This window comes from Sebastes fasciatus, chromosome 4, assembly GCF_043250625.1.
Source record: "Sebastes fasciatus isolate fSebFas1 chromosome 4, fSebFas1.pri, whole genome shotgun sequence".
In the NCBI taxonomy this organism is placed as follows: domain Eukaryota; kingdom Metazoa; phylum Chordata; class Actinopteri; order Perciformes; family Sebastidae; genus Sebastes; species Sebastes fasciatus.
The window spans coordinates 31,852,310-31,877,158 of NC_133798.1; the positions used below are offsets into that span (position 1 = coordinate 31,852,310).

Consider the following 24,849-nt stretch of genomic DNA (forward strand, 5'->3'; position numbering starts at 1 on the left):
ACCTCAAAGAACCCTGGCTTAAAGTTTTTCATATTACACCTTGAGTTTGATTATTATTTTTACACAATAAAGAGCATCACAAATTATGAGTGAGTCAGTAAATAGAAAATTTGTCATTTAATGCAACATAATTGTGACTGAATTACAATTAATCTCATGGAAATAAATCACCAAACTGACAGACAGGATGTTTCATACAGGTATATATTACAATGTGCCTTGTTATATAATACAGTCAGGTTCTGTTTTTGTTTTTTTAATAAAAATAAGCACTGGAGGAGAATGTGATACGTTTTGATTTTATTGTAAATTGGACATTATGCACATTACTTAGCGACTGATGACTTGTTAATTAAGCTTGTTAAGTGGTCACAGAACTCCCCCGCGCCGAGTGAGAGTTCAGACGGTGTCAAGTCAAAAAAGGCAATTTAGCCGGGAGCGCCGCGAGCTTAAGATCTCACATACAGGACGAACGGTGAGGGAAGTACCGAGATGAGGGAACAAGAACATTGAGTGGCTGACAGTGGTGACTGCTTGTGCCAAAGATACCATTCAATGAACACAAAGAAGGTATTTTTTTGTTTTCGTTGAAGTGAAGGGAGTCATTCTTTGGGCAACAATTCTCCCAAAATTGATTTGTTTCACCATCAAATTCAAACCGTTTTTTCAGCAGGTCAAATATAAGGCGTGGTCTCACTGACACAATAAATATTGCACACGTGATATTGTATTTTATAAGGATGATTTTGCATACAAGTGTTCACCCCCCTTTCCTATGTCGACTTGTACTATTTCCTCAAGTTATATTTCCCCAAATACACTTATCTTTACCTTCATAGATTCAATATACAGAGGAGTTAACAGTGTCTGTATAAAAACAAAATAACATCGATAAAAGTAGACATCCAATGTGTAATGTGACATCTGGCTGTGAGACCAAAACCTCTCTTTGTCCCAGTTTTCTCTAATTTCTGTACAAAGACGATACAACTATCCAGTCATGCAACGTTGTTTGGGAGGAGGTGGGGGTGGGGTGGGGGGGGGGAGTTGTCTGTTATGTTCTCCATCGTTTTTTTAAGCGTTCTGCATCTCCTTGCCGATCTTGTAGCTCAGGATCTTGTTCCAATCGATCTTGGTGCGTGTCACAGGAAGCTGGCGGCGTAAGGCTTTGAAGGTAGTGTCCGACATGGTCTGGTAATTCTCGTTGATGGCCGTCTGGAAGGAGAAAGATGGAGAGAGGAAGGTGGAGAATTATAAATAAGTCAAATGTATTTAAATGCATGAGTCTGGGTGTTGTGTGATCATTATGGAAACCTTTTTGATGATTAACTAAATCATTAACTTTTTTGTTTGTTTGTTTCAAGAATTATACTTTTTTATATCATTCTGTAGCGTATTATGTATTCAAATCCAAACATTCAAATTTTGGTCAAAGTACGTATGTTTTAGCGTCAAAAAGCTATTTTCCCACGTGATCTGACGTAGGTTTCCGCAAGATGACGCCGCTACATGTACAGTATATAAACATCCTTATGGTCAGTGCATTAATGTTTCATACAGTAACTTAGATGGCGGTCGGCGTACCGGCAGGAAGCTAAGCAACGTACTGCTGTAGACGCCACATTAGTTCAGATCATAAAGTCACACAATAACACCAACAAACTAACCGATCAATGCAGCGGTAGACCAGCAACTCCTGTGTTCTGAGAGGTAAAATGACTGTTTTTGTCAATGGAGTCTGGTGGCTTTAAAGAGAGTGATATAGTGGCTTCAGTTCCCCACCAGTAAGGGCTGTCTGACGGCGAGGTAAAGTGGAGAAAATATTCTAAATATAACACACACGTAAACTGATATATTTTTTTTAGGTGGCATCTTTACCTCTCCGTCAGACAGCCCTTTACAACGGGGAACTGAAGCCGTTGTATCGTTCTCTTAAAAGCCACCAGACTCCATTCACAAAAACAGTAATTTCGCCTCCCAGAATTTAGGAGTATATATACAACCCCTCTTCAAAAAATCTGAACTAACCCTTTCAGTTATTTCCAAACCTAGCACAGCTAACGTTGACTCAGCTAGTGCTAGCGTTCACATTATTCATAACCTTCTTGATTAGCTTACTTTGATGACCTACGTCACTGCTTTTCCATTAGGAAAAAACAGAACAGAACGCAGATGGACCTGCCTTTTGATTTGATTTTCAGATAATATGTTTAAATAGTTAAGATTCAAAAATATTTTCAGTTTATGTATGACAGTTCTGGGAAGTCAAATAAAGTCTTTAGTTCCTTTAAATGAATTCCCCACTATGACTCAGCTTTCGATATGCCGTAGCCTAAAAACTTGACATCATGAGGAAAATCCTGTGATGGAGGTTTGCAGTGTGAAAGTGAAGGATTTCATCATTTCATCCTGACAACTGCAAAACATGAGCTCTTCATGATGATGTTTCATTTTTAGCCAACTGCATATCTCACACCATCAGTAAATTAATCAGTAAAATAAAGTGTGGGACCAACAATCCTCTTCATGTACATGTTGGTTAAAAACCTCAAGCTGAGGTGAAAGCTTGTTATCCGCATATTGCATAACACAGAATATCCGTTTCACATTTTTACAAACCTGATAGTCGTTCTCTGCAGCCTCCATGATCTTAACAAACTCCTTTGCAGTTGAAGCCTCATTCTGAAAGACAACAACACACACATAATTAAAAAGAGTAAAGGGAACAGGTGTCATAAACAAAAGACTTCAGAGAATACACAAGCTAATAACTCCTCCACACTGCAAATAATTAGGAAAAACACATCCCCAGGCAGGGAGCTGTTCGGCAAATCAAAACAGCATTTTGAGGTAAAACCAGAAATGGGATGGATTATTGAGGTACAATTTCCATCAATAAATAAAACTAATAGTGAGAATAATGTATTCAATATATGAGATGTCACAGTCATATATGAGATGACTTGAATGGAATTTGCTGACTGCTGTAGCCTATATTTGAGGTCTATGTCTTTGTGGTTTGAGCTCTGGTCACAGCACATTACTTTTTTTCATCTGTTGCTGCGTACACATAAAAAACATGTTCAGTTATACTCACAGAAATTGACATGGACTCCTGCACCTCTTTGTGGCTCACCAGCTGAACGTTTCCATCTTCATAGTAATGAACCTGGAACAATGAAAGGTTTCGTTTCTCTACATTGAGTACATAAAATTCATTCTGCAACTCAAAACAATAAAACATGTAGAAAAGCAACAATAAAAAGCTGTGTCGGGTCTAAAAAAAACACTCTAAAGGATAATAAGGCAATAATATCAAGATGACAAAACAGATTTTATTCATCTAGTTGTGTAGAGACTAGGTGTTAAAAACACGTGATACTAAAGCATGTATTAGAAAAAGGGCTTTCAGGTATGCTGCTCCTGCTGCTTGGTGTTTACTGCAGACTGATTAGGGTCTAGGGGAGCTGGTCTCTTTATGTGTTTTTAAAAATAGATTGAAGCAGTTGTAAGAAGGTAACTCAGCTTGTAGATGCTTTGGCTGAGCTATTTTGCCCCCCTATGTGACCTGAGTCTTATTTTTGTATATTCATGCTGTGACCTGAAGTTTTATTGTCTGTAACTGTTATTAGTTGTACGTCTGAAACTTTGTTCAATGTGCTGCTGCTGTCTTTGCTAGGTCACTCTTGAAAAAGACATTTTTAATCTCACAGAGGCTTTTCCTGGTTAAATAAATAAAATAAAAATACAATACAATATATAACAAAATACCTGGATTTTCATGATTCCTGCCACTTGAGTGGTGGAGGGGGAGACGGTGAATTTCCATTCTGACCTCCAGCGTCCATTCCTGAGCAGAGAGGAAGACGAAAACCAGACTTTGAATCACACTTTCCATAACATAACTTACAACAATGTCACACAAAAATTAGAAGAGTTGGCAATAATGTCCCCCATCTGAAGCTGCAAGTGGACCGCATGTCTTGCTAAAAAAAAAACACACGTCTGCTTCAGGAAACAGAAATATTCACCACACTTTGTCAGTTGAGATGATCTTCTAGACGATAGACGTTATCTTGAGTTTTATAATGAGCCAAAGAGAGATAAGAAACAGTGTGTTCTCATTTGAGCTGCATTATGTCACATCATATATCATGATATATTCAACATTATCAGCTACCAGTAAATAAGCTAACTCAGGATTAGATTTTTAGACATAGCTATTCTAACATACAGACAGCTGACAAATTAAAGGAAACACCTGAATAAAACAACAGAAGCAGAAGCATCCATAGAAGAAACGAGGGATCAAACTAATCGATTGACAGCGCTAATAAAAACATCTTGTGAATTTTGGAAAGGATTAGATCTATTTTTTTTTAATACATTTAGACTTTTGGACTTTCCAAAGCGCTGGAGTTATTGGAATTGTTTTGATCACACAAATCAGAAACAATTCTATGAAACCACCACTGGAATCTAATTCTACAAATAGTATAATACTAATAATATTAGTGTAGCACAAAGGCAGTGTTAGTATAAATTCAGACCTTTAGATAACTGAGGATATCCCTGTCTTGTACACATGCTAATAAATTAGCATCATGGCTATTAAATGCCTGTTTGCATCATCTGATATAAAAGAGCCATTTTATTAACCCTGCTCTTTGAAAGCAATAATAAGGTATTAATGTGATTTCAAGAAAAGCTGTTTTCTTTATGATAATGTCATTATATGAAACCAAATCTAATCACATAAAATGGTTGAATCCGAGTACCATAAAGACAATTCCAGCTGTTTATTCTTGTTTTTACGACCACATTATAGACCTTGAATCAAACACGGTGCCTCTGTCAATTTCAGTTTCATATCCTAATCTCCTCCCATATCTGGCCCCGTAGGTTCCTCATTACAGGAACATGGCGGTAAACGGTGGCAGTCACATACAGGAGCTGTGGGATCATTACTCCCAACAACCCGTAAGCCCAGTAAAACCCAGCAGCAAAGAGGATTGGTGCACTTCTTATCCAATTAGATTAACCCGATCAGAAACAGATCAGCAACGCTTATGAGGCCCAACAGTCTCCAGAGTTAACTGGCCATTAAAGTAATGCCTTTGAAGCGTCTTGTACATATCAAACAACAGTTCAGGCTTTTCTAAGTTTGATTTGGAAACCATCGCTGGGACAAGCCCAAGAGAGGCTCTTCTGGAATCAAACAGTGTACTGCTTTGTGTGTATAATGTGTTTCTCTTTGAAAAAAAAAAGTCACATTGAATATTAAGTAACTGTCTAAAACATACCAGAAGTTTTTTGGTTGAAACTGATGGCACTCGATGCACACGATGATGGTTTGATGTCCGTCGATGGTTTTCCCGTAAATCTGAGAAGAAATACAAAAATATTCTATGATTTCACACTAGCTTATCTTCTCACAGCTAACGACCACCTCGAAGTTCCTCGTTACTGTTCAACATGTGAAGCGATTGAATGTGGTTTGTGGTTACAGAATAAAGTTCATGCTGACGTGCAGCCGAGAGACAGTAATACATGTTCAGACGCAATTTGGCAGACCACACACAACTAATTCGCAGTGCAGCTCGTTCGTGTCAGCAGCAGAGCCGTGCTGCTCACTTTGCATTAATAAAGAAGAAGCACAACAGAAGCTTTATAAAGCAACCATTTCAAAATACTGTACATCATGTACTGTACTGTACTGGGTGGGTTGAAAAAACTACTTGTTCTTGTTGTCTTTGCTCACTGTGACAATCACATTATATGAATAAATAGAAATAATGAGGACTTGTATGTTGAGGTGTCGGCACATTTGGAGTGAACTGCTCCTTTTAAGTGACTGTGGGTACGTCAGTGTGGTTGTGGGGTAGGCTGGGACGTACGGTGCAGACTCCACTGGGATAGTGCTCCTTGACGTAGGCCCTGACGGCCGAGTCCACGGCGCTCCTCCAGCCCTCCATGGAGCCGTCGACGTCATGGGGCCGCGGGTCGCTGGCCTCCTTCCTCAGGTGGTCGAACTTGAAGGAGATCTTGTTCTTGGGGTCCAGGACCCGGCCGTTCCCCAGGTCGCCATGCTCTGTGATTAAGACCTGGGGGGAAATAAAGAGAAAGAAAAAAGGAGATTGAGTGAAAGAGCGAGAGGAGATGTATCAGGAGAAAGCGGACAGAAAGGAAAAAGTGAAGAAATAGACAAGGACACGGATGAACAACAGAAAAAGAGCAGTGGAAAAGACAGGAACAACAAGACCAGATGGCAGAGCGCAGGAGATTTAGCGGAAAGTAAAAGGAGGGATGAAGACAAAGGAACTTTCCATTGACTGTCTTCCACCTCAACACTCAGCCTGCTGGGTATCAGACGGGGGAATTTCAACCCGTGATGCGGGAACAGAGGGACATGATGACATCTTTGCATAAGACGCTGCAATCATTACTGAAGCCAACACACAGACACACTCATTCAGCAGCATGTTCAACCTTCAGACACTCACGGGCAGCAATGACATTTAAATAAAGACGTGTTTGTGATCTGGTTTCCTGTGGATGCAGAGGAGAACACTGGTCCTTTAATCTAATCTCCCCCCCCCTTCACTGTTTTACAGCACATGAGACCATAATATTAGTGCGATAATAATAGTAATAATAATAATTAAGACTGAATAAGCTTGTTGCTTTTTCCCTGTCTGTTTAGGATGCTGATTATCTTGTTTCTGTTATTGGCTCTTCTTCCCACTGTTTTAACATTTGTAAAGCACTATTATATGAAATGTGTTATACACTGGATAACAAAAATAAAAAAAATCTGTTGTTGAATTTCAGATTAGCTGCAATGGTGTTACAATCTTGACTTTACATGACATTAGCAGGAAGCGATCGTTTAGCAGCCTAGAGGACAATCACTACTGTCTAATACTTGTACATCCTTTGTTTTGTGACCTTCCCTGATTCCAAGCTGCTCTGCAATCACCTGCCGCAATCTATCTTTAAATTCTACATCTCTGTATTCTTGTATTTCTCTATTGTAAAGCGCTTTGTGCTGGGAGACAGTGAATGTTTATCAAAAGCCATCTTGGATAATGACATTTGCACGGACGGTGGCTCCGCGTGGTCAAACCCTCGTCTTTTGCCTTTTGACGGATGCGAAAAAACGCAGAAATCGAACCCATTCTGAAAACTTTAATGACGGAAAATAGTTTGAGAGTTGGTGTGTAAACGTGATTGACACAACGTGAGGTCGTAATTATTTTTAAAGGTACGACAATTTCGGACGAAAAATACGGAATTGGTGTGCAAAGACCTTAAGACTGGATAAATTAAACTATAGAGGATTATACTGCACGAGTTGTGTGACAGTTTGTAAACGGATGTTTTGATATGGTCTTGCTGTTGTTGAACACGCCCCCCATTCACTTTAATTCATCAAGACTTTTTGGATTCTCCGATCGCCGCAAGCGAGAAAAACAGTTTTCTTCAAGAATTCAAAGTAAAACGCGGTGAGTAATTGATACATAAATGGTCATTGGTGGGTGAAGTATTCCCTTAAATAGTCAACAGATTCGGACCATTATGTAATCCTATTGTATTTAACCTCTAAGCTGCCGCCGTCTCTTTAGGTCAAAAGTGAAGCATAATCTCACCTGTTCTTCGTAGCCCTCGATTTTCACCGGGGTAAACTGGTCCAAGTTGTACTGTGCAAATGCACTGCAGAGAGAGAGAGAGACAAAAAGTTACTTCATATACCCCAAACTCAGTACTTTGACTATTCTAGGCTGGATTTAAAGATGTTTGTCTATATGACATATGCTGACAGCGGTGTTTAATCAATATGGTTGTAGACTAAAGCCAAATTAAATCTATAGCTGAAGAGTAATTTTCTCTTTAATTAAAAAAAAGTAAAGAAATCTGCACAAACATAAAGTCCAACTGACAACCAGCTGTGTTGAGAGATGAAATACTGCCCTATTAATTGTAATAAGAAAAAAAAAATACAATATGGAGAGTAACAGTGGGTCTGCTGGTTGTTGAACTGCGACTCGTGTTTCCCTTCAGACTTTTAAGACTTTTTGCAAATTCAAAAAAACATTTTTCAAGACCTGGAAGTAGTTGATGAGGGGAGACTTACTGCGCTGCACCTTCCCTGAGAAGATTGTCATTGTTGAGCAGCAATCGCACATCTGAGGAGAAAAATGGTGAGATTATGAGAGGAGAGAAAGAATGAGAGGAAGAAGGCGAGGAGAGGAGGAAGAGGGGGAGAGGAGAGTAGAGGAGGAAGGGAAGAGGAGAGGAGAGGAGGAAGGAGAGGAGAGGAAGAAGGAGAGAAGAGGAGGAAGAGGAAGAGAGGAAAGGAGAGGAAGACGGAGAGGAGAGGAAGACAGGGAAGATAGGAAGAAGGAGAGGAGAGGAAGATGGAGAGGGGAGGAAGAAGGAGAGGAGAGGAAGATGGAGAGGAGAGGAAGAAGGAGAGAAGAGGATAGGATGAAGGAGAGGAGGAGAGGAAGGAGGACAGCAGAGGAAGGGGGAGAGAAGAGGAGGAAGAGGAGGAGAGGAAAGGAGAGGAAGATGGAGAGGAGAGGAAGAAGGAGAAGATAGGAAGAAGGAGAGGAGAGGAAGAAGGAGAAGATAGGAAGAAGGAGAGGAGAGGAAGATGGAGAGGAGAGGAAGATGGAGAGGAGAGGATAGGATAGGATGAAGGAGAGGAGGAGAGGAAGGAGGACAGCAGTGGAAGGGGGAGACAACAGGAAGGGGGAGAGGAGGGGAGGAAGTAGAGGAAGAAGTAGGAGTGAAGGAAGGAGAGGAGGAGAGGAGAGGAGAGGAGAGGAGAGGAGAGGAGAGGAGAGGAGAGGAGAGGAAGATGGAGAGGACAAGAAGACGTAGAGGAGAGGAAGATGAAGAGGACAGGAAGATGGAGAGGAGAGGAAGAAGACAGGTACAGCAGATTAGCACCGTGACACACACACCAACACAAAGACAGAGCTGCCTGCAGTCAGTCTGCCGGCGGAGTGAAGCCGACGTGGTGAATTAGCTCAGTGGAAACGGCTGTAAAATCACACAGAGATGAAAGAGGACAAAGTGTTTTAGAGTGTGTGTGGCTGTCAGGCTGTGATAAGAGGCAGACAGACAGCCCGCCAGCGCTCCTCTGAGGTGACGACATTTATCGAGGCCGGACGAGGTTTTAACGATGCCAAAACACATACACACACTCTCAAAGGGGCTCTACTTTGACAGCGTGGTGTCAACACTGACGCTGCAGGGTGAGCTGCGATTTGGCCAAAACATCACAGTTTGCTTTCTTGGTGGCCACAGTGGGATGATAAGAAAACACGTGAACAGAAGCGATTTTCAATTTCAGCTCCCGTTTAGCAACTACAAAAATTATTTTAGAGAGAGCATTGTGAAAATAGGCCCAGTTTCACAACAATAAACTTACATCTAACAGGCAAGTTTAAGATGAAAAAATGTATACTTGCTACTTAAAACCACTTTGAACATGTTCAATTTTGGCACCAGTATCAAATAAGATCAATGCATGTTGTAATATTGCAGTAGGATGTAAAATTACTACTGGTGGTGTAAATCACAAGTTTCATCACAATACAATATTATACTGATTCTTTGAACAATGATACGATATTTGCTGATATCACAAAGTCTGCAACGATACGATTTAGATCCGATCGAATTCAGGGGCCTGCAATCGATGAGACAATATCATATTTAATATATATATATATATATATAATATATGGTGGACACTATAGCAGCATAAATATCCCACAATGCATTGGGGTTGCAACTAATGACTATTTTCATTGTTGGTTAATCTGTAGAATTTTTTCTTGATTTATCAATTAGTTGTTTGGTCTATAAAATGTCAGAAAATGGAGAAAAATGTCGATCAGTGTTTCCCAAAGCCCAAGATGACGTCCTCAAATGTCTTGTTTTGTCCACAACTCAAAGATATTCAGTTTACTGTCATAGAAGAGTAAAGAAACCAGAAAATATTCACATTTAAGAAGTTGGAATCAGAGAATTTTGATTTTTGATTGATTTCTTAAAAAATTACTCAAACCGATTAATAGATTATCAAAATAGTTGGCAATTAGTTCTAAGCAGCTCTAAATCACATCATGTTTGACATGCCAGTCATTTTTCACGTGTCAAAAAAAACAAAAAACACATTATATAGAGGAGAAACAGAGTACTCACCATTGAAAACTTCGTTAAACTCTCCTGGTGGGGCGTGGATGACGAAGTTCGCTGCTATGCGTACCTGCAGACAAAAAACAAGATACAGGTCAGACACAAAACAAGACTTCAAGATATGTGAATGAAAATGGGTTCTATGGGTACACACGAGTCTCCCCTTTACAGACATGCCCACTTTATGATAATCACATGCAGTTTGGGGCAAGTCATAGTCAAGTCAGCACACTGACACACTGACAGCTGTTGTTGCCTGTTGGGCTGCAATTTGCAATGTTATGATTTGAGCATATTTGTTATGCTAAATGCAGTACCTGTGAGGGTTTCTGGACAATATGCGTCATTGTTTTGTGTTGTTAATTGATTTACAATAATAAATATATACATATATTTGCATAAAGCAGCATATTTGTCCACTCCCTTGTTGATAAGAGTATTAAATTCTTGACAAATCTCCCTTTAAGGTACATTTTGAACAGATAAAAAATGTGTGATTAATTTGCAGTTAACTATGGACAATCATGCGATTAATTGCAATTAAATATTTTAATCAACAGCCCTAATTTAAAACTGTTTGTTTATGTTTTTTGTTTTTTTAATTTCTTGACAATTTGCCACAATTCCCACTGAGAAAGACAGAGGTTTTTAGTCATTAAATGAAGTTCTGACTGCTTTTAAAGTCTCCTGAACTTTTATCTCACCCTGGTGCTGCACTGAATGCAAGTCCACTCATGTAATGCCTAAATTCCCAATGTAAACACTGCCTATATGTATGCCCTGTGGCCAACAGAGGGTGTGATGTTACTGAGTCACTGGTTTTGGAGGCGGTTCTCAGTCTACAGCTCATCTGAGCAGCAGTCATTTTCCCCCTTCCTCACTTCTCTTCTGCTGAACCACAACACTTCCTGTTTCCAGGTCACATGTCAAACTGACAGCGAGACGACGGCCCCTCCCTCCCCCGCATGGTTTACAGCCATATAAGGACATAAAAATGTGCTGAGGACTCTAGTACATATTTTCTCTCTCGCCCTACCTCTATATCTCACTACCCCTCTCGATCACTGGCATGGTAACGTGGCTCGGCCAGGTCCCCCCCAGTCCCAAGCTGGTGTAACAGGGAAGGTGTTCATTTACTGTATACGTATGTGTGTGTGACAAGGCGTGTGTGTGTGTGTGTGTGTGTGTGTGTGTGTGTGTGTGTCCCCCGGGCCATTATTAGCAGTGTGTGTATACAAGTGCTCTGGCACTCGCGCAGAGCTGCAGATTGATTCTTGCTAATGAGCGATGCTGAGAGAAAGGAAGCCACTCGGGGAGGAACAGGAGCGTGTGTGTGTGTGAGAGAGTGTGATGTTGAGATCAAAGTGTATCTTGCATCCTCTGTCATAAGATCATCATGACCCACTTATGTTGAACGATCTAAAAAAGCATAACACAATGGAGGTGTGTGCGTAATATAACACAGTACACACTTTGTTAAACAGCTGGTGGAAAAAAGTGTGTTTGTTTGTGACTCGACATCCCCGAGGGGAAGACTAATTTGCATCGGGTCTCCCTCATTACACTGGACGGCACTGTAAACAGACTTTCCATATGCAGAGAGCATCTCCCAGACACTCCAGGGGCCTGTTACAGGGATTAAGTTTACGTATTATTTGGCAAACTAAAGTTATCCAGATTGGTTATCTGATCAGTTTACATCAGTCCCTGTTCTGGGTTTTATTCAGCTGCTTCCTGGAACAGGCTCCGATGACAAAAACAACGCCACTGTCTATCTGTAGCTCATGTGAACTTAAGGTATGTGAGATGTGTCCAACCAACAGGGTTGGGCGATTGGACGAATATGTTGGCGATCTGCGGTTGGCTGAGTACATTGCTGGTTGTTGTTTTTTGGGGGGCAATGTGGCGATGTTTGTCTTTTTATTTTGCTAATTTAATGGTTTGCCTCTGAAGAACGAGGGCTGCACATCTGCTGCTCTACGGGCAGAGAGAGATACAACTGTTGAGGTAAAGTCTAGTTTTGTCTTCATCACAGTAGGAATCCCAGCTTCCTCATGATCTGAACTGAACTGATTCAGAACAGTAAATACGTCGTGATCTCTATCAACCTGTCTATACCTGTTGGAAATAAGTGTTTACATTTTACATGTTATCACTGTTGTTGTCTTAGTATAGACATAGACCTGCAACGATTATTATTATTAATCGCCAATCATTTTGATAATCAATTAATCGGTTTGAGTAATTTTCCAAGGGAAAAAATGTCAAAGTTCTCTGATTCCAGCTGCATAAATGCGAATATTCTCTAGTTTCTTTACTCCTCAAGACAAACTAAGAGCAGCTCAACTATCTGACACAAAATTGAACTCTATCATCTGGCATACCCAGATCTGGTTTCAATAAAGTCTATTAATAGAGTTTAAGGTCAGTAGGACCACTGTAACTACTGCTGGACTTTGGGTGTACAGTCTCAGTCAGAAATAATAACATTACTCTACGCTTTTTCTGTGCATTGTCTTTCTGTTTCAATGTAACGTAATATTATAATGATATCCATAAATCCATTTTCTGAACCTCTTATTCTATACAGGGTGGCGGGGGGCTGGAGTTTTACCCTGTAGGGTACTTTACAGGTAGCCGGTCTATTAGGGAGCTAAGCTGACACACACATTATGACAAATACAGTCACACCTACAGGAAATTCAGTTCCCAATTCACCTGCATCAAGACAGACAGAAATCTACGACGGAGTATTAGGGCCACATTGAGGGGGAAAAAAATCTGAGATTTTGAGAATAAAGTCATCATAATACAAGAAGAAAGTCGTAATTTAATGAGAATAAAGTCATACAATATCAAGAAAAAAAGTAATTTCCTCCTCCACAACAGAGGCAATTTCCCCATCAGGTCCGTGTGGTTCTTTCTTCGGAATAAACGCAGTTTCTTGCACAATCTTTTCAAGGTCCTCATACTTATGATAATGTGGTGCTGATGTGCCAAAATATGAAGTATTTTATTTATTTGTGAAACATAAACTAAAGTATAACTTCACAAGATGCTCCACGTTCCTCATTTTCACACAGGCGGCACACTGCTCTACTTCCCCTCCTAAATAACACGTAAAATTACTACTTCATAATAGTATGACTTTATTCTCATAATAATACGACTTCTTCTCTTAAACTTAACTTTATTCACATAATATTACGACTTATTTTCTTGTAAACTTCTGACTTTATTCTCATAATATTACGACTTTTTTTTCTGTGGCCCTAATACTCTGAGCAGGCCACTGTAATGATTTTTTTCCACCCTGACAAGAATAAAGGTGTGAATAACACGCTGAGTGAATGCCTATAACCAGTTTGAGTGTTTGGCCTGAAAATAGATTTCAAGTCAATGAATACATTGGTTTAGATAGGGCTGACCACAGATATTTTAATCGTGCTTGCAGAATTAATTGCGTAGCGCCTACAGCGAGGGAGAGACCAGTAAAGAATGGACAGGGATAGTTTTACAATCCCATCTGACAGCTCACTGTTTTAGGGTGCATGGAGAGGAGACGAGATAAGGCCAAGGGAGTGATGTGGTTTAAAATGAATCACTGACAGGAGGAGGCGGAGATGGACACTCCATTAGTGGATTATGAGTAAGGCATTGACTGTTAAAAGCTAGTTAAGAACAGGGTAATACTTCCTCTTCCTCTAAGTACCTCAAACCAGTTCTACTATTGCACTTAAACAACAGCCTACATCCTCCTATGGCAATAGTAGGGATGCACCGCGATACCGATACTGGATCGGATATCGATCTCATACTGACTCCAATAGCTGGATCGGGTATCGGTGGCAATGGATCCGATCTATTCAATTCTACTCTATGTTTATATACTATATACATTATATGCTGGAATTTAAATTCCTGTTTACATCTGGACCAAATTTTTGCTGCATTAAAAAAGTTAACACTTGAATTGTAATTTTGAAGATTTTTTACCAAGTTGCTGATGAATGATTTATTAATAAATACAAATTCTGTTAATTTTGAAGATTTTTTACCAAGTTGCTCGTGAATGATTTATTATTTTAATAACAAATATAAATTCTGTTAATTTTTAAGATTTTTTTTACCAAGTTACAGATGTACGATTTATTATTTTAATAATAAATACAAATTCTGTTAATTTTTAAGATTTTTTACCAAGTTGCTTGTGAATGATTTATTATTTTAATAATAAATATAAATTCTGTTAATTTTGAGGATTTTTTACCAAGTTGCTCGTGAATGATTTATTATTTTAATAACAAATATAAATTCTGTTAATTTTTAAGATTTTTTTTACCAAGTTACTGATGTACGATTTATTATTTTAATAATAAATACAAATTCTGTTAATTTTTAAGATTTTTAACCAAGTTACTGGTGTACGATTTATTATTTTAAAAATAAATAAAAATTCACTTTGTATAAATAAAATAAAATAGAGGAATGAAACAGTCAATAAAAACAAATACATTCACTTTTCTACCTTCTCTTGCAGGTTATTTTCATGTTAAACTTTATCCCTCTATTTTTACAGTGAGGCTAGATACAAATATTGTTTGTTTTGTTATTATATATATATTATATATATATTATATATATATTGTATGTTATCCCATGCGACAATTGAGACCTCTTTGCATAAACACATGTGAACATCCACACAGCTTTGTGCAGCTGATGGAAACAGAAGGACTGACTGTAGTCCGGTCATTTTACAGGAACAGAGAGAGTCCGACAATTGCTGCTGTGTGCGTTTTTGAGTGTGAGTGAGAGTTATCTAAATATGACTCGATCACAGTCATCGTCATCATGATCTCGGACAGTCTTTTTGCTGCAAATACAGGCTTTTTTATCTCCCATAGTCAATCCCCTTATCTTTCTAAGGATTCATAGGGGGTGGACTCTGAGGAGCTGGCACGCAGTCGTGAGCTGGAATAATAATACTGGAGATAACAGACACACACAAAGACCATGGGACATAAACACCCCCTGTAGTGTGGGATCCTCGTGTCTTTGTGCTCTCTTGGCCTAGACACCAGCTGGTCTCTTTCCTTTCAACTTGCTCAATGTATATTCATCCTCATATTACCCAGCAACCCCTCCTTTCCTTGCAACAGACACTCCCACTAACACCAACCTCACGACCCACCCTCCTACGGAGCACCCTTTCTTAATCCCAAACGACACCCACTGTCACTGAAACCACACTTAAACTAATCCTGGCATCAAAATCGCCTTATCACGCCAATCCAGAGCCATGGAAATAATAATACTACAAAAAACACAGCAGGAGTAAACTGAAGCAGTATTTTGGCCCGCGGGCATTTTAAGCTGCATCATCTCCCAGAGTTTGATCCCCTTCCCTGGCAGGCCTCCATTTCAATATCCTAGATAGAAAGAAAAAGACGCCTTGAAATGCTACAGCAGAGACGGGGCCAAGTTTAGAGGAAAACCTGTCTGATGTGGGTGAATATTTGGGGGATTGGGTGATGGGCTGGATGCAATAATTCATGAATAATAAGTCGACAGCGTGATGGCGGAGAGAGGAGGAGGACCATCAGACAGCCGTAGGCTAACTAGAAATGTTCCTCTGCTAATCAAAATGAGGAGGTGGCGGCTGTCGGCTCCAGATTAAATTGATGAAATAAGGGCTGTGATGTTGGGTATAAATACAGTCAGAAGCAGACATTTTATTGGAGGGGGTTTCCTAACAGGAAAGATCAAGACATTTTAATAAATGTGACACCATGTTAGAGAGTAATGACTTTCTGGGGCACTTCGTTCTTTTTTACGCCAGCAGCACCGTGCTTCATACATTCACTCAGGTTGACACAACGCCACCTGCTCTACTGAGGGTTCACATATCATACCAGTGATTTTGCAAGTTTCAGCCCATTAACTACAAATCACGCAGACTGCAAACCATAAATAGCATTATGAGCAAGTTTTCAGATTGATTTCCTTCCTTCCAGGCAGCCGCCAGTTTCAGTTCTTCCCAGTCAAGCGTTTATGTTAACTTATCTAGACTTCAATCTTGCTCGGTAACTAGTCATAGTGAATATTGCCTCATGGACTGTCTGCTTTCTGACTGGTTACCTGAGGCATTGATACATTGATATCATAACGGGAAAAAGAAAGTCATTTTCTGAATAAAAAACGAATGCACACAGGGACAGCACCTGTGGTTGAAGCCGCCCTCGTCAAGTGGAATGATAACGCCTGGTCTTGTAATACCCCCAAAGTGAAACTTTGCCGATCTTCAACCGGCAGACTGGCGCCAGTTTCCCTCCATGCCGCTACCGGTTGAGAGAACAGTGTTAACCTGAGGGGGGAATCGGAGGGTGGGTGCTACGCTTCCGCGACGATGTCGTGGGTTGGGACAGCGTTATCAGCTGTAACCGCCGTAAGCTAGCCAGTGGGGCACGCTCACATGGCACGAACCTGCACTAAAAGCACGTGCAGCCGGCCCGGCAATGTCAACAAAGCAAGGAGAAGCTCTGATTACAACACACACAGAGGGAGAGTGACCTCATTCTCTGCTCAGGTAGACATTACTCCTCTACAGTATATCTTTACATAGACAATAGTAGTTTGCTGCTCTATTAATGCTCTGAATGTCGTACAGAGCCCCTTTAACTGTTGAAAATGACACACACATGCTGTATATTTCGGCATGGATCAAACTTGTGACCTTGCAGTTACTGGACGGACTCTCATTGTGCTGCATAAATACTGAACCTGAATAATGCTGCCTTGTCTACCATAGATGAGACCATCTGTCACCTTCAGCCTGTGACTTATCCTTACACTGTGCTGGAAAAAGTAGTGTCATATTACCCGAAGCAGCCAGCTTTGCAATACATGGAATATCACTGGCTTGCATTACCTCCTCCAGTATGCGGACACACACCACAGTGTAAAGCCACTGCTCTTTACACATCAACATTCAGCATTTTATAGTGAACTCCTGGGTCAGCCAGGCTGTTAACTCTTCTCAGGTTGGCACGGTACTCGACCCGAGTGTTTAGACAGAAAAACATGCTCATTTATTCCCTCATCTCTCTTTCACTGCTGAAGGCACGTACAGACAGCGCTTCTCTGTCTATGCATTCTTCAGTTAAAGGGAGATGCCACTGAGTTTTCAGCATTCAACTAGGCTATATCCCTATGGTCCAACACAACCGTTCACAAGCCAAGCTCAGGGACACATAGGGGGCTGTTGGGAGTTTGCGATCTCCACTAAAATGAGATGATTTCATTTCACCATTATTTAATTTTAAAAAGGATTATACTTTGTCTGAGGGTTTCTTTATTACCCTTCTTGCCCAGACAGCAATAAAACCTTCAAACTGGGACATTTGAGGAAAAAAAGAGGTACTGTGGTCTCAAGCGTAACCGTCTGAGTCATTAAGCAAGTTGGTCTATACTAGAATATATGTTTTCCTATCTCCCATCACAAGAGCGTATTTTATCGCTATTTTTTTTATTTATTGTACTACGTAAATCCCTTTGTATTGCAATTTTGCAAAAAGGGTAATAGGCTATATATCTAGAGGTTGATATATTTGACATAGACATCCAGATCTTTGTACAAATCAAGATTTCTTTATCATAAAGTGCTGGAGACGAAGTGAATATTTATCATGCCATTTTGGATGATGACGTTTGCAAGGATGGTGGCCCAGGGTGGTCAAACAACCCTCAGGTGTCGCTGTTAACAAGCAATCATTGATTCTTACATCTAGCCCCTTTAAATGTTTGCAACACACATTCAAATACTTTATGGAATTTGTGTGCTGCTTACTTCAAAGAGTTGTCTTTACTCTCTCTTTAGCAACATGCACACAAACAGTACAAGCTAATTATTGCACCCTCCCAGTGCTGGTGATCAACAAGTGAGAAAGGTCTGATGTCAATCAATCAATCAATCAATCTCCTAACAAAGACATTAATAAATCAAGGGTGTGTTTGTGATTACTAACTGAACATTTTAGTTGCTCTCTCTCAGAAAATGGTTACAAAATTGAACTTAATTATTATAGTCTGGAGCCCTACATACTTATACACACTCTCAGGTAAAGAGAGGTTTGGGCTGAATACCACACACATTATCTCAGACACTGTTGATTACATTTTCTCAAAAGTTAGTGCTGTGTGTTATATCTCATCATGGAATGTGATTGACCTAAAGAGGAGCTGTAACATTTATTTAGCTTCCTCATTTATCTCTGCTCATCAACAGAGACCCATGTTTGCTCTGTTCTCCTGACAACTGCCACTTCAGCACAAAAATCACTACGTATTCTTAGTCAATAATCTAGCACTTTTAGAAAACTCCACCAGGCACCATCTCACAATGTCTCTTTTACCAACAAACTAGAGTTACAAACAAACTCTGAAACATGCTGATACCTCTGTTGTGAATTTAACCAATCTACAATTGATCACATCAGCATGAGTATGTAAGGATATCATTAACTCGCCTCAGCAGCATCACATCAATAAAGATTGGGAGTAAGAACTAAGGCAATAAATATACCATCTTACTTCCACTCTCGAATGTACCGTAGACTGTATAAGAGAAGTGGACGTAGTCACCGTGACGTCACCCGTTGGTTTGTGGACTACGGTTTTGAAGCCTTGAGTTCAGCATTTATTAATTTACTGGCTATTTTTGTAGTTAATCATTGAATCATTTCATTTACAAAACATTTTTTAAAATGTTAAATACACATCACAAGCAATCAGAGCTCATAGAGATGTCTAAAATATGATTACAAAGTCTGATCAACAGTGTAAAAACCAAGTAAGCAATGGATTCTCACCAAACCACTTTCTGCTGACAGAAATGTCTTCTCCTTTCTGAAACAGGAACCACATCACAGACACATTAGTGTTTCTTTGAACTTATAGCAACGTCAAAAAGTCTAGCCAAAAATGTACCTCTTGTGTAAAGACAAAAATTAGAATACGAAGTGGAAGTAGAAGTGTAAACTACAGCGAAACAAGGTGGGGAGCAGCCACTTGCTTATAAATCTAGGTTTTTGGTTTGTCTATTGTGTCAATCAATTTGCTCTGTACTAGATCATTGTTTCAGGTGTTTTCTTACAGTAAGAAACAATTAATTTGACAGGTAAAATAATAAAAAAGTGCTCGTTTTCTGGTTCTGGTACCTGCCCAGACACTTAAGTACAGACAAAGGAACTGACACACATTGAGTAATGTCAGTTTCCTGTAATACCCTTGTGTGGTTTCTTTGCTGTAATCAGGAAGCTGGCAGGCCGAATGACTCAAAAAGACGAGACTCTTCTTACTGTTTAATCATTTACAAATGAAGGAGACTCTTTAGCAATTCCCCATCAGGGAGTTTTCAGGGTTTTTTTTCTGGAAGAGCAAAGTGACACTGACAGCCACAACAGCAACATGACTGAAATTTCTCATGGGAACCATTCAGGAAGTTGTTCACAGAGACAAACTCGAAGCTATTGATTGTATTCGACAAAGTCGCAGCCAAAAACAAATGACCGGGGTTAACTTTTCTAAGGCTACTTATCAAAAGAGTGTCTCCAAGCTGCTTCTTCCAAAATAGATTATCACAGTAATGTGTCAGATCATAGCAAGGATTCCCACAAAAGCAAGTTTGTAGATTTGTCATTCAATGTGGGAAAGTACCAACAGATTCTGTCTGTTGTCGATCGTTTGTATCCACTCTACCATCACTGGCTCGACAGCAAACATCATTTGGAGTTTTCTTTTTATTCTACGAAGCCAGTGAAAGAGTTATTCAAATTTGGAAACTATTACTCGCTGACAGTGTTAGGCAGATGATAAATGTCTTCCCTTTGCAGTTTTCCCTCTGAGCTGCTCAAAAGAAGCTGAGGGGCCAGAGCAGATGGCTGATTGCTCTGAGCTAATGCACCGAGAGACGGCCTTCAAAGTACAAAATGCAACCGCAGTGTTTGCATGGAAATGCTCTGCTTTTAACAGCACAACATACAGTACAGTGAATGGATGCATAATGTAACCCACTTGGTCCCACGCCAATCATATTCAGAGACGGAAATAAACAGCTTCCACCAGCTAAATACTGACTACTGGCAGCGCCCGTTTCTCTACCAGTCAGCCTGGCGGGTCGCCACCCATCACTCTTAGGCTACATCAACACTATTACGTTTTCATTTTATAACAAAATGATCTCCGTCCAGATGAGCGTTTTAAAGCCGTTTCAGAATTAATCTGCGTCCATACCACCACGCCTACAAAACGCATATCACAAGACTATTCGCGGACACTGGGCATTAGGGCTGTGTATTGGTAAGGATCTGGCGATACGATACATATCATGATACAGGGGTAACAATTTAATATATTGCAATATTGTAAGCAAGGCGATATATATCGCTTTTTTTTTTTTTTAAACCTAATTTCAGGAAAACTGTCATTATATAAAGAACACACCAGAAATAAACAATTTTAGAATAGGTAAAAATAACACACAGCACCACATTTGTACTGCATGCAAAAAACTGCATTTTTTTTGGTTAAAACAACATGTGAGTATAATAAAGTGTGCATGTCGAATAATAGCTTCCCTCCTGCGCATGTAGGCAGTAGTTGCATTATAAAATGCAGAATTTAACTGCATAACAGCTACTGGCAAAGACAGCAAGGTCAATAAACACTTGTAACTCGTTGTCCATGTTGAAATTAACCACTGGTGGTCGAGGCTGATGTCATTTGTTGTCTTCTGGAAAAGGTTCACGTGATGTGGTATTACGAATCAGGGAAGGACACGTCATGACTGATAACACCCAATCAAGAAGTGTCATCGTTTTCAAAATTCTCAGTTTCTGTCTGTCCAGACTAAAACTGAACTGAACTAAAACGGGGTCAGCAGCATTTTCAAAGTTATCCATTTTAGGGGTTCGAAAACGCCGGAGTAGTGTGGACACTAGGCAAAACTGCAGCAAAAGTTATGCGCTTTTAAACGAAAATGTATCACTGTGGATGTAGCCTTAGTTTCAGCTCTACACAATCAGACTGTCTGGTCAAAAAGTGAAAACCAATGTGGTTAAGAGGTGATAAAAGCTCCCACCCTCTTCACAGTTCCAACACCTTAAGTTATTAATAGTTTAACCACAGCTTCACACTATAAGCACAAACCTGAAAACATCATATATGGTGAAGCTAGTATATTACACAATCACAAGGTGGCCACAGTCATCCACACCACACACACCCTCGCCCTGTAATGAAATGTATGACGCGGTCACACCCACGGGTCAATGAGCTGCCTGAATTCTGAATTACTTCTGAATCAGGCTGATGTGGAACAGAACGACATAAAACAGAGCCTTGTTCTAACTCTGAATGGTGTAGCCTATTACATAACCCAACAGAGTGGCAACTGAAGAGTTCACAACCATTTATCAAGAAGAAAGCTCATAATAGTTTATTGTGTTATTAACAAGCTTGGTAGGAAGTTTGGCTGCAAGGTCAGGATAGACAAACATTAAGAATGATAGAAAGGCTGCAGCCGTTTGACCTGATAATAAGAATGTTTGTGTTTTCGTTAGCTTAGAATGAGCCATTTATAGCTACATAGGGAGCGTGTCTTCTTCACAGAGTCCACCATAATGCACCGTCATATTTCTACAGTAGCCCAGAACGGACAAACCAAACACTGTTAACTTTTCCTGCTTGGGCCGGAGTCGATAACGTTACTCGCTCCCTTTGCTGCCGCTCTCTCTCTCGCTTCACCACTCACTTGTTAAATACACATCACAAGCAATCAGAGCTCATGTAGATGTCTGACCAACAGTGAAAAAAACAAGTAATAAATTTACAATGACAGCAACTGTAACCAATACATTCTTGGCATTTTTTAGGGCTATCGGCTCGATACTCGGTATCGGCCGGTATCAGGACTGAAAAAGTCTTATTGGTGCATCCCCATGAATTAGTCGACAAAATCTTATGAGTGTTAGTCGACTAAGTATTTCTTTAGTCGATGACAGCCCTATTTTGTTTTAACCAACTGACTGAAACAATTATCCAATTGTCAATTCATTGATAAATAGTTTCAGTAATAGTGCTCCAATCAGCAGTTATCACATTGATATTCCTCTCTCGAAGCTGCTGTCAATGTGCCTAACCAAAAGGCAAACAAAGCTTAACAAAAAACTAAAATGTGCAATGATGCTTAGGTTGCAAAAATACAAAATCAACCAATTTTTACTGATTACCTACTATATCTTTATTATTTACTTGCTTGTTTATTCTTTTTTGTCGTTTTACTACAGTAATACCTCTTGTTGTTTGCACTGTCCCCCTTTGCTGCTGTAATCCTGTAAATTTCCCCACTGTGGGACTAAAAAAAGCATTATCTTATCCTATCTTAAAATGCAAGTAGGATTCGTGCAGACAGCTCAGACACATGCAGTTGAACACTCATGTTGTCTCAGGGAATTGGCTGTGCTCTTTTAAGGAAACGAGAAAATGAACTAGCAGGGGTGTAATGGGGCACAAAACCTGCTAACAGTACCAGTTTCACTACCTAATTTGCATAAGCGTTATCAGTTACAGTTTTTAAAAGAATAAATTGGTGTGAGACCTTTATAGTTGTAGATACTTTTAAATGAAAGCATATATGAATACAGATGATGTTTCCATCATCTCGCTGATCAACTGGAGCTCAGAGTTCCCACATCTTTTAACTGTCTTAAATGCAACTTATTAGAGATAACAGTTGTTAGCAAGCTTGTACACTAACCCAGGGTTGCTGTCACACCGTGAATGAAATCCTGACAATCTGACAAGCCACCACTTCCATTATAATTGTTGTGTAAAAGACAGTAAAGCGGTAATCAAACACAGAGAAAAGGGCGTGTTAGTGTAAGTCTAGCTATGTGTGTTAGCATGCTATATGCTAAACTAACAAGCTAGCGATGTTAGGTGTGTGAAAACTTCCATAACATCCACAACTAGAGACACAGAGAGGATACAAACATGTCCACAGGACGAGCAGGGTGTAGGGGGGTAATCTTAGGTGAATTTATAATATGTACACGGCTCCTATTTTTGAGTCAGGACCGTACAAGGAGCCTCCAAATGAGCCGGAAGTCGAGCTAAAAATAATAAAGAGCAGCAGCAGCGGTTGGTTCTGATGAGGCCGTTCAGGCTTTAAATACACGTTTAATAAAGCTGCTACACGACAAGGATGCACCTGGACACGGAGCCTGAATGCAAGTCGAGGTTTTGAGCGTTAAACATCCCCCCCAGCTCGAGTTTATCTAGTGATTAAATCGGCATCTTTACCTTCTCCTCGTCGGATAGCTGCTCCTCATGATCCGCCATCTTTTCTTCCGGCACCACCAGCTTGTCAGAGCCCCGTGACGTCATCGCATGGGTGGATTCCCAGCTCTTGGGTTCAAGCTTGATTGATGCTCTCAGTCAGTCACACTGTCTGTCTGTCTGTCTGTGTGTGTGTCTATGTGGAGCAGTGGTAGTAGTGGGAGTTCTGGGTAGAAGCTACATGCATTTGCATTATTCAATAAAGAATTCAATAATGTGTGTATTGAAAAATTAATAATATTGGTTTTGCACATGCTTTTGATTTATGCACACTGATCTAAGGTAATGTACTGTAAACAAGTGAAGACATGTGCAGGGACATAATATAAAAAAAGACCAAAATATATTATACAGAGAAAGACAAATAACAAACTACTAAACAAAACAAAAACAACACAAGTTTTGATTGATGCTCAGTCAATTCAATTCAATTCAATTTGATTTATTGGCATGACTGTCAGGTGAACAATATTGCCAAAGCGTCAATTCAATAATAAATAAAAAAAATTTAAAAAATAACAAAATAAAAACAAAAACATACATATGTATATGTATACAATTCTTGGTTCAAGCTCAGTGTTTTGATTGATGCTCAGTCTGCACTGTCTGTGTCTATGGAGCAGTGGTAGTAGTGGATGTTCTGGGTAGAAGCTACATGCATTTGCATTATTCAATAATTAATTCAATAATGTGTATATTGAAAAATTAATAAATTCAATATTGGTTTTTGCACATGCATTTGATTTATGCACACTGATCTATGGTAATGTACCATACAGCTAGTCCAACTTATTTATTAAGATAAGATAAGATAAGATAAGATATTCCTTTATTAGTCCCGCAGTGGGGAAATTTGCAGTGTACAGCAGCAAAGGGGATAGTGCAAAAAACAAGATGCATCAGCTAACACAGTAAACAAAAAAGAGCTTAACAAAGTGTAACAAAATATGAACCATTTAAATAGAAGGAAGTATAAAAATAGGAGCAGTATATACAGTATTGACAATAAACAGACTATTAACAAGTGGGAAATGATATTGCACAGTGAGAATGAATGAATTAATGAAATTCCACCTGAAAATATCAGGTTATTGTCAGTTTTTGGTGTCCAAGTGGTTTACTGGGAGCACTGCTGGTTGTGGAGTCTGACAACTGCAGGAAGGAAGGACCTGCTGATAGCGCTCCTTTACACACTTTGGATGGAGCAGCCTGTCGCTGAAGGAGCTCTCCAGTGCTGAG

General features: G+C 39.7%; 1 protein-coding gene across 1 annotated transcript; it reads right to left on the reverse strand.

The window, feature by feature from the left end:
• Positions 1–102: 102 nt before the first annotated feature.
• Positions 103–23,709, reverse strand: LOC141766654 (F-actin-capping protein subunit alpha-2). The gene is made up of 10 exons (XM_074633660.1): positions 23,575–23,709; positions 10,219–10,282; positions 8,135–8,186; positions 7,650–7,713; positions 5,898–6,104; positions 5,304–5,383; positions 3,772–3,850; positions 3,098–3,169; positions 2,620–2,682; positions 103–1,215 (listed from the first exon to the last, which is right to left on the reverse strand). The coding sequence occupies exons 1-10, from the start codon at positions 23,656–23,658 to the stop codon at positions 1,075–1,077; spliced, it is 906 nt and encodes a 301-aa protein (XP_074489761.1). The 5' UTR covers positions 23,659–23,709; the 3' UTR covers positions 103–1,074.
• Positions 23,710–24,849: the final 1,140 nt, after the last annotated feature.

What these genes read in the sequence shown, in the direction of transcription:
- LOC141766654 (XM_074633660.1), bottom strand. Translation starts at nt 23,658, where the DNA reads ATGACGTCACGGGGCTCTGACAAGCTGGTGGTGCCGGAAGAAAAGATG. An exon ending in AGCTATCCGACGAGGAGAAG is followed by an intron (nt 10,283 to 23,574) that starts GTAAAGATGCCG and finishes TTTTGTCTGCAG; the next exon opens with GTACGCATAGCAGCGAACTT. An exon ending in ATCCCAGTGGAGTCTGCACC is followed by an intron (nt 5,384 to 5,897) that starts GTACGTCCCAGC and finishes ATTTCTTCTCAG; the next exon opens with ATTTACGGGAAAACCATCGA.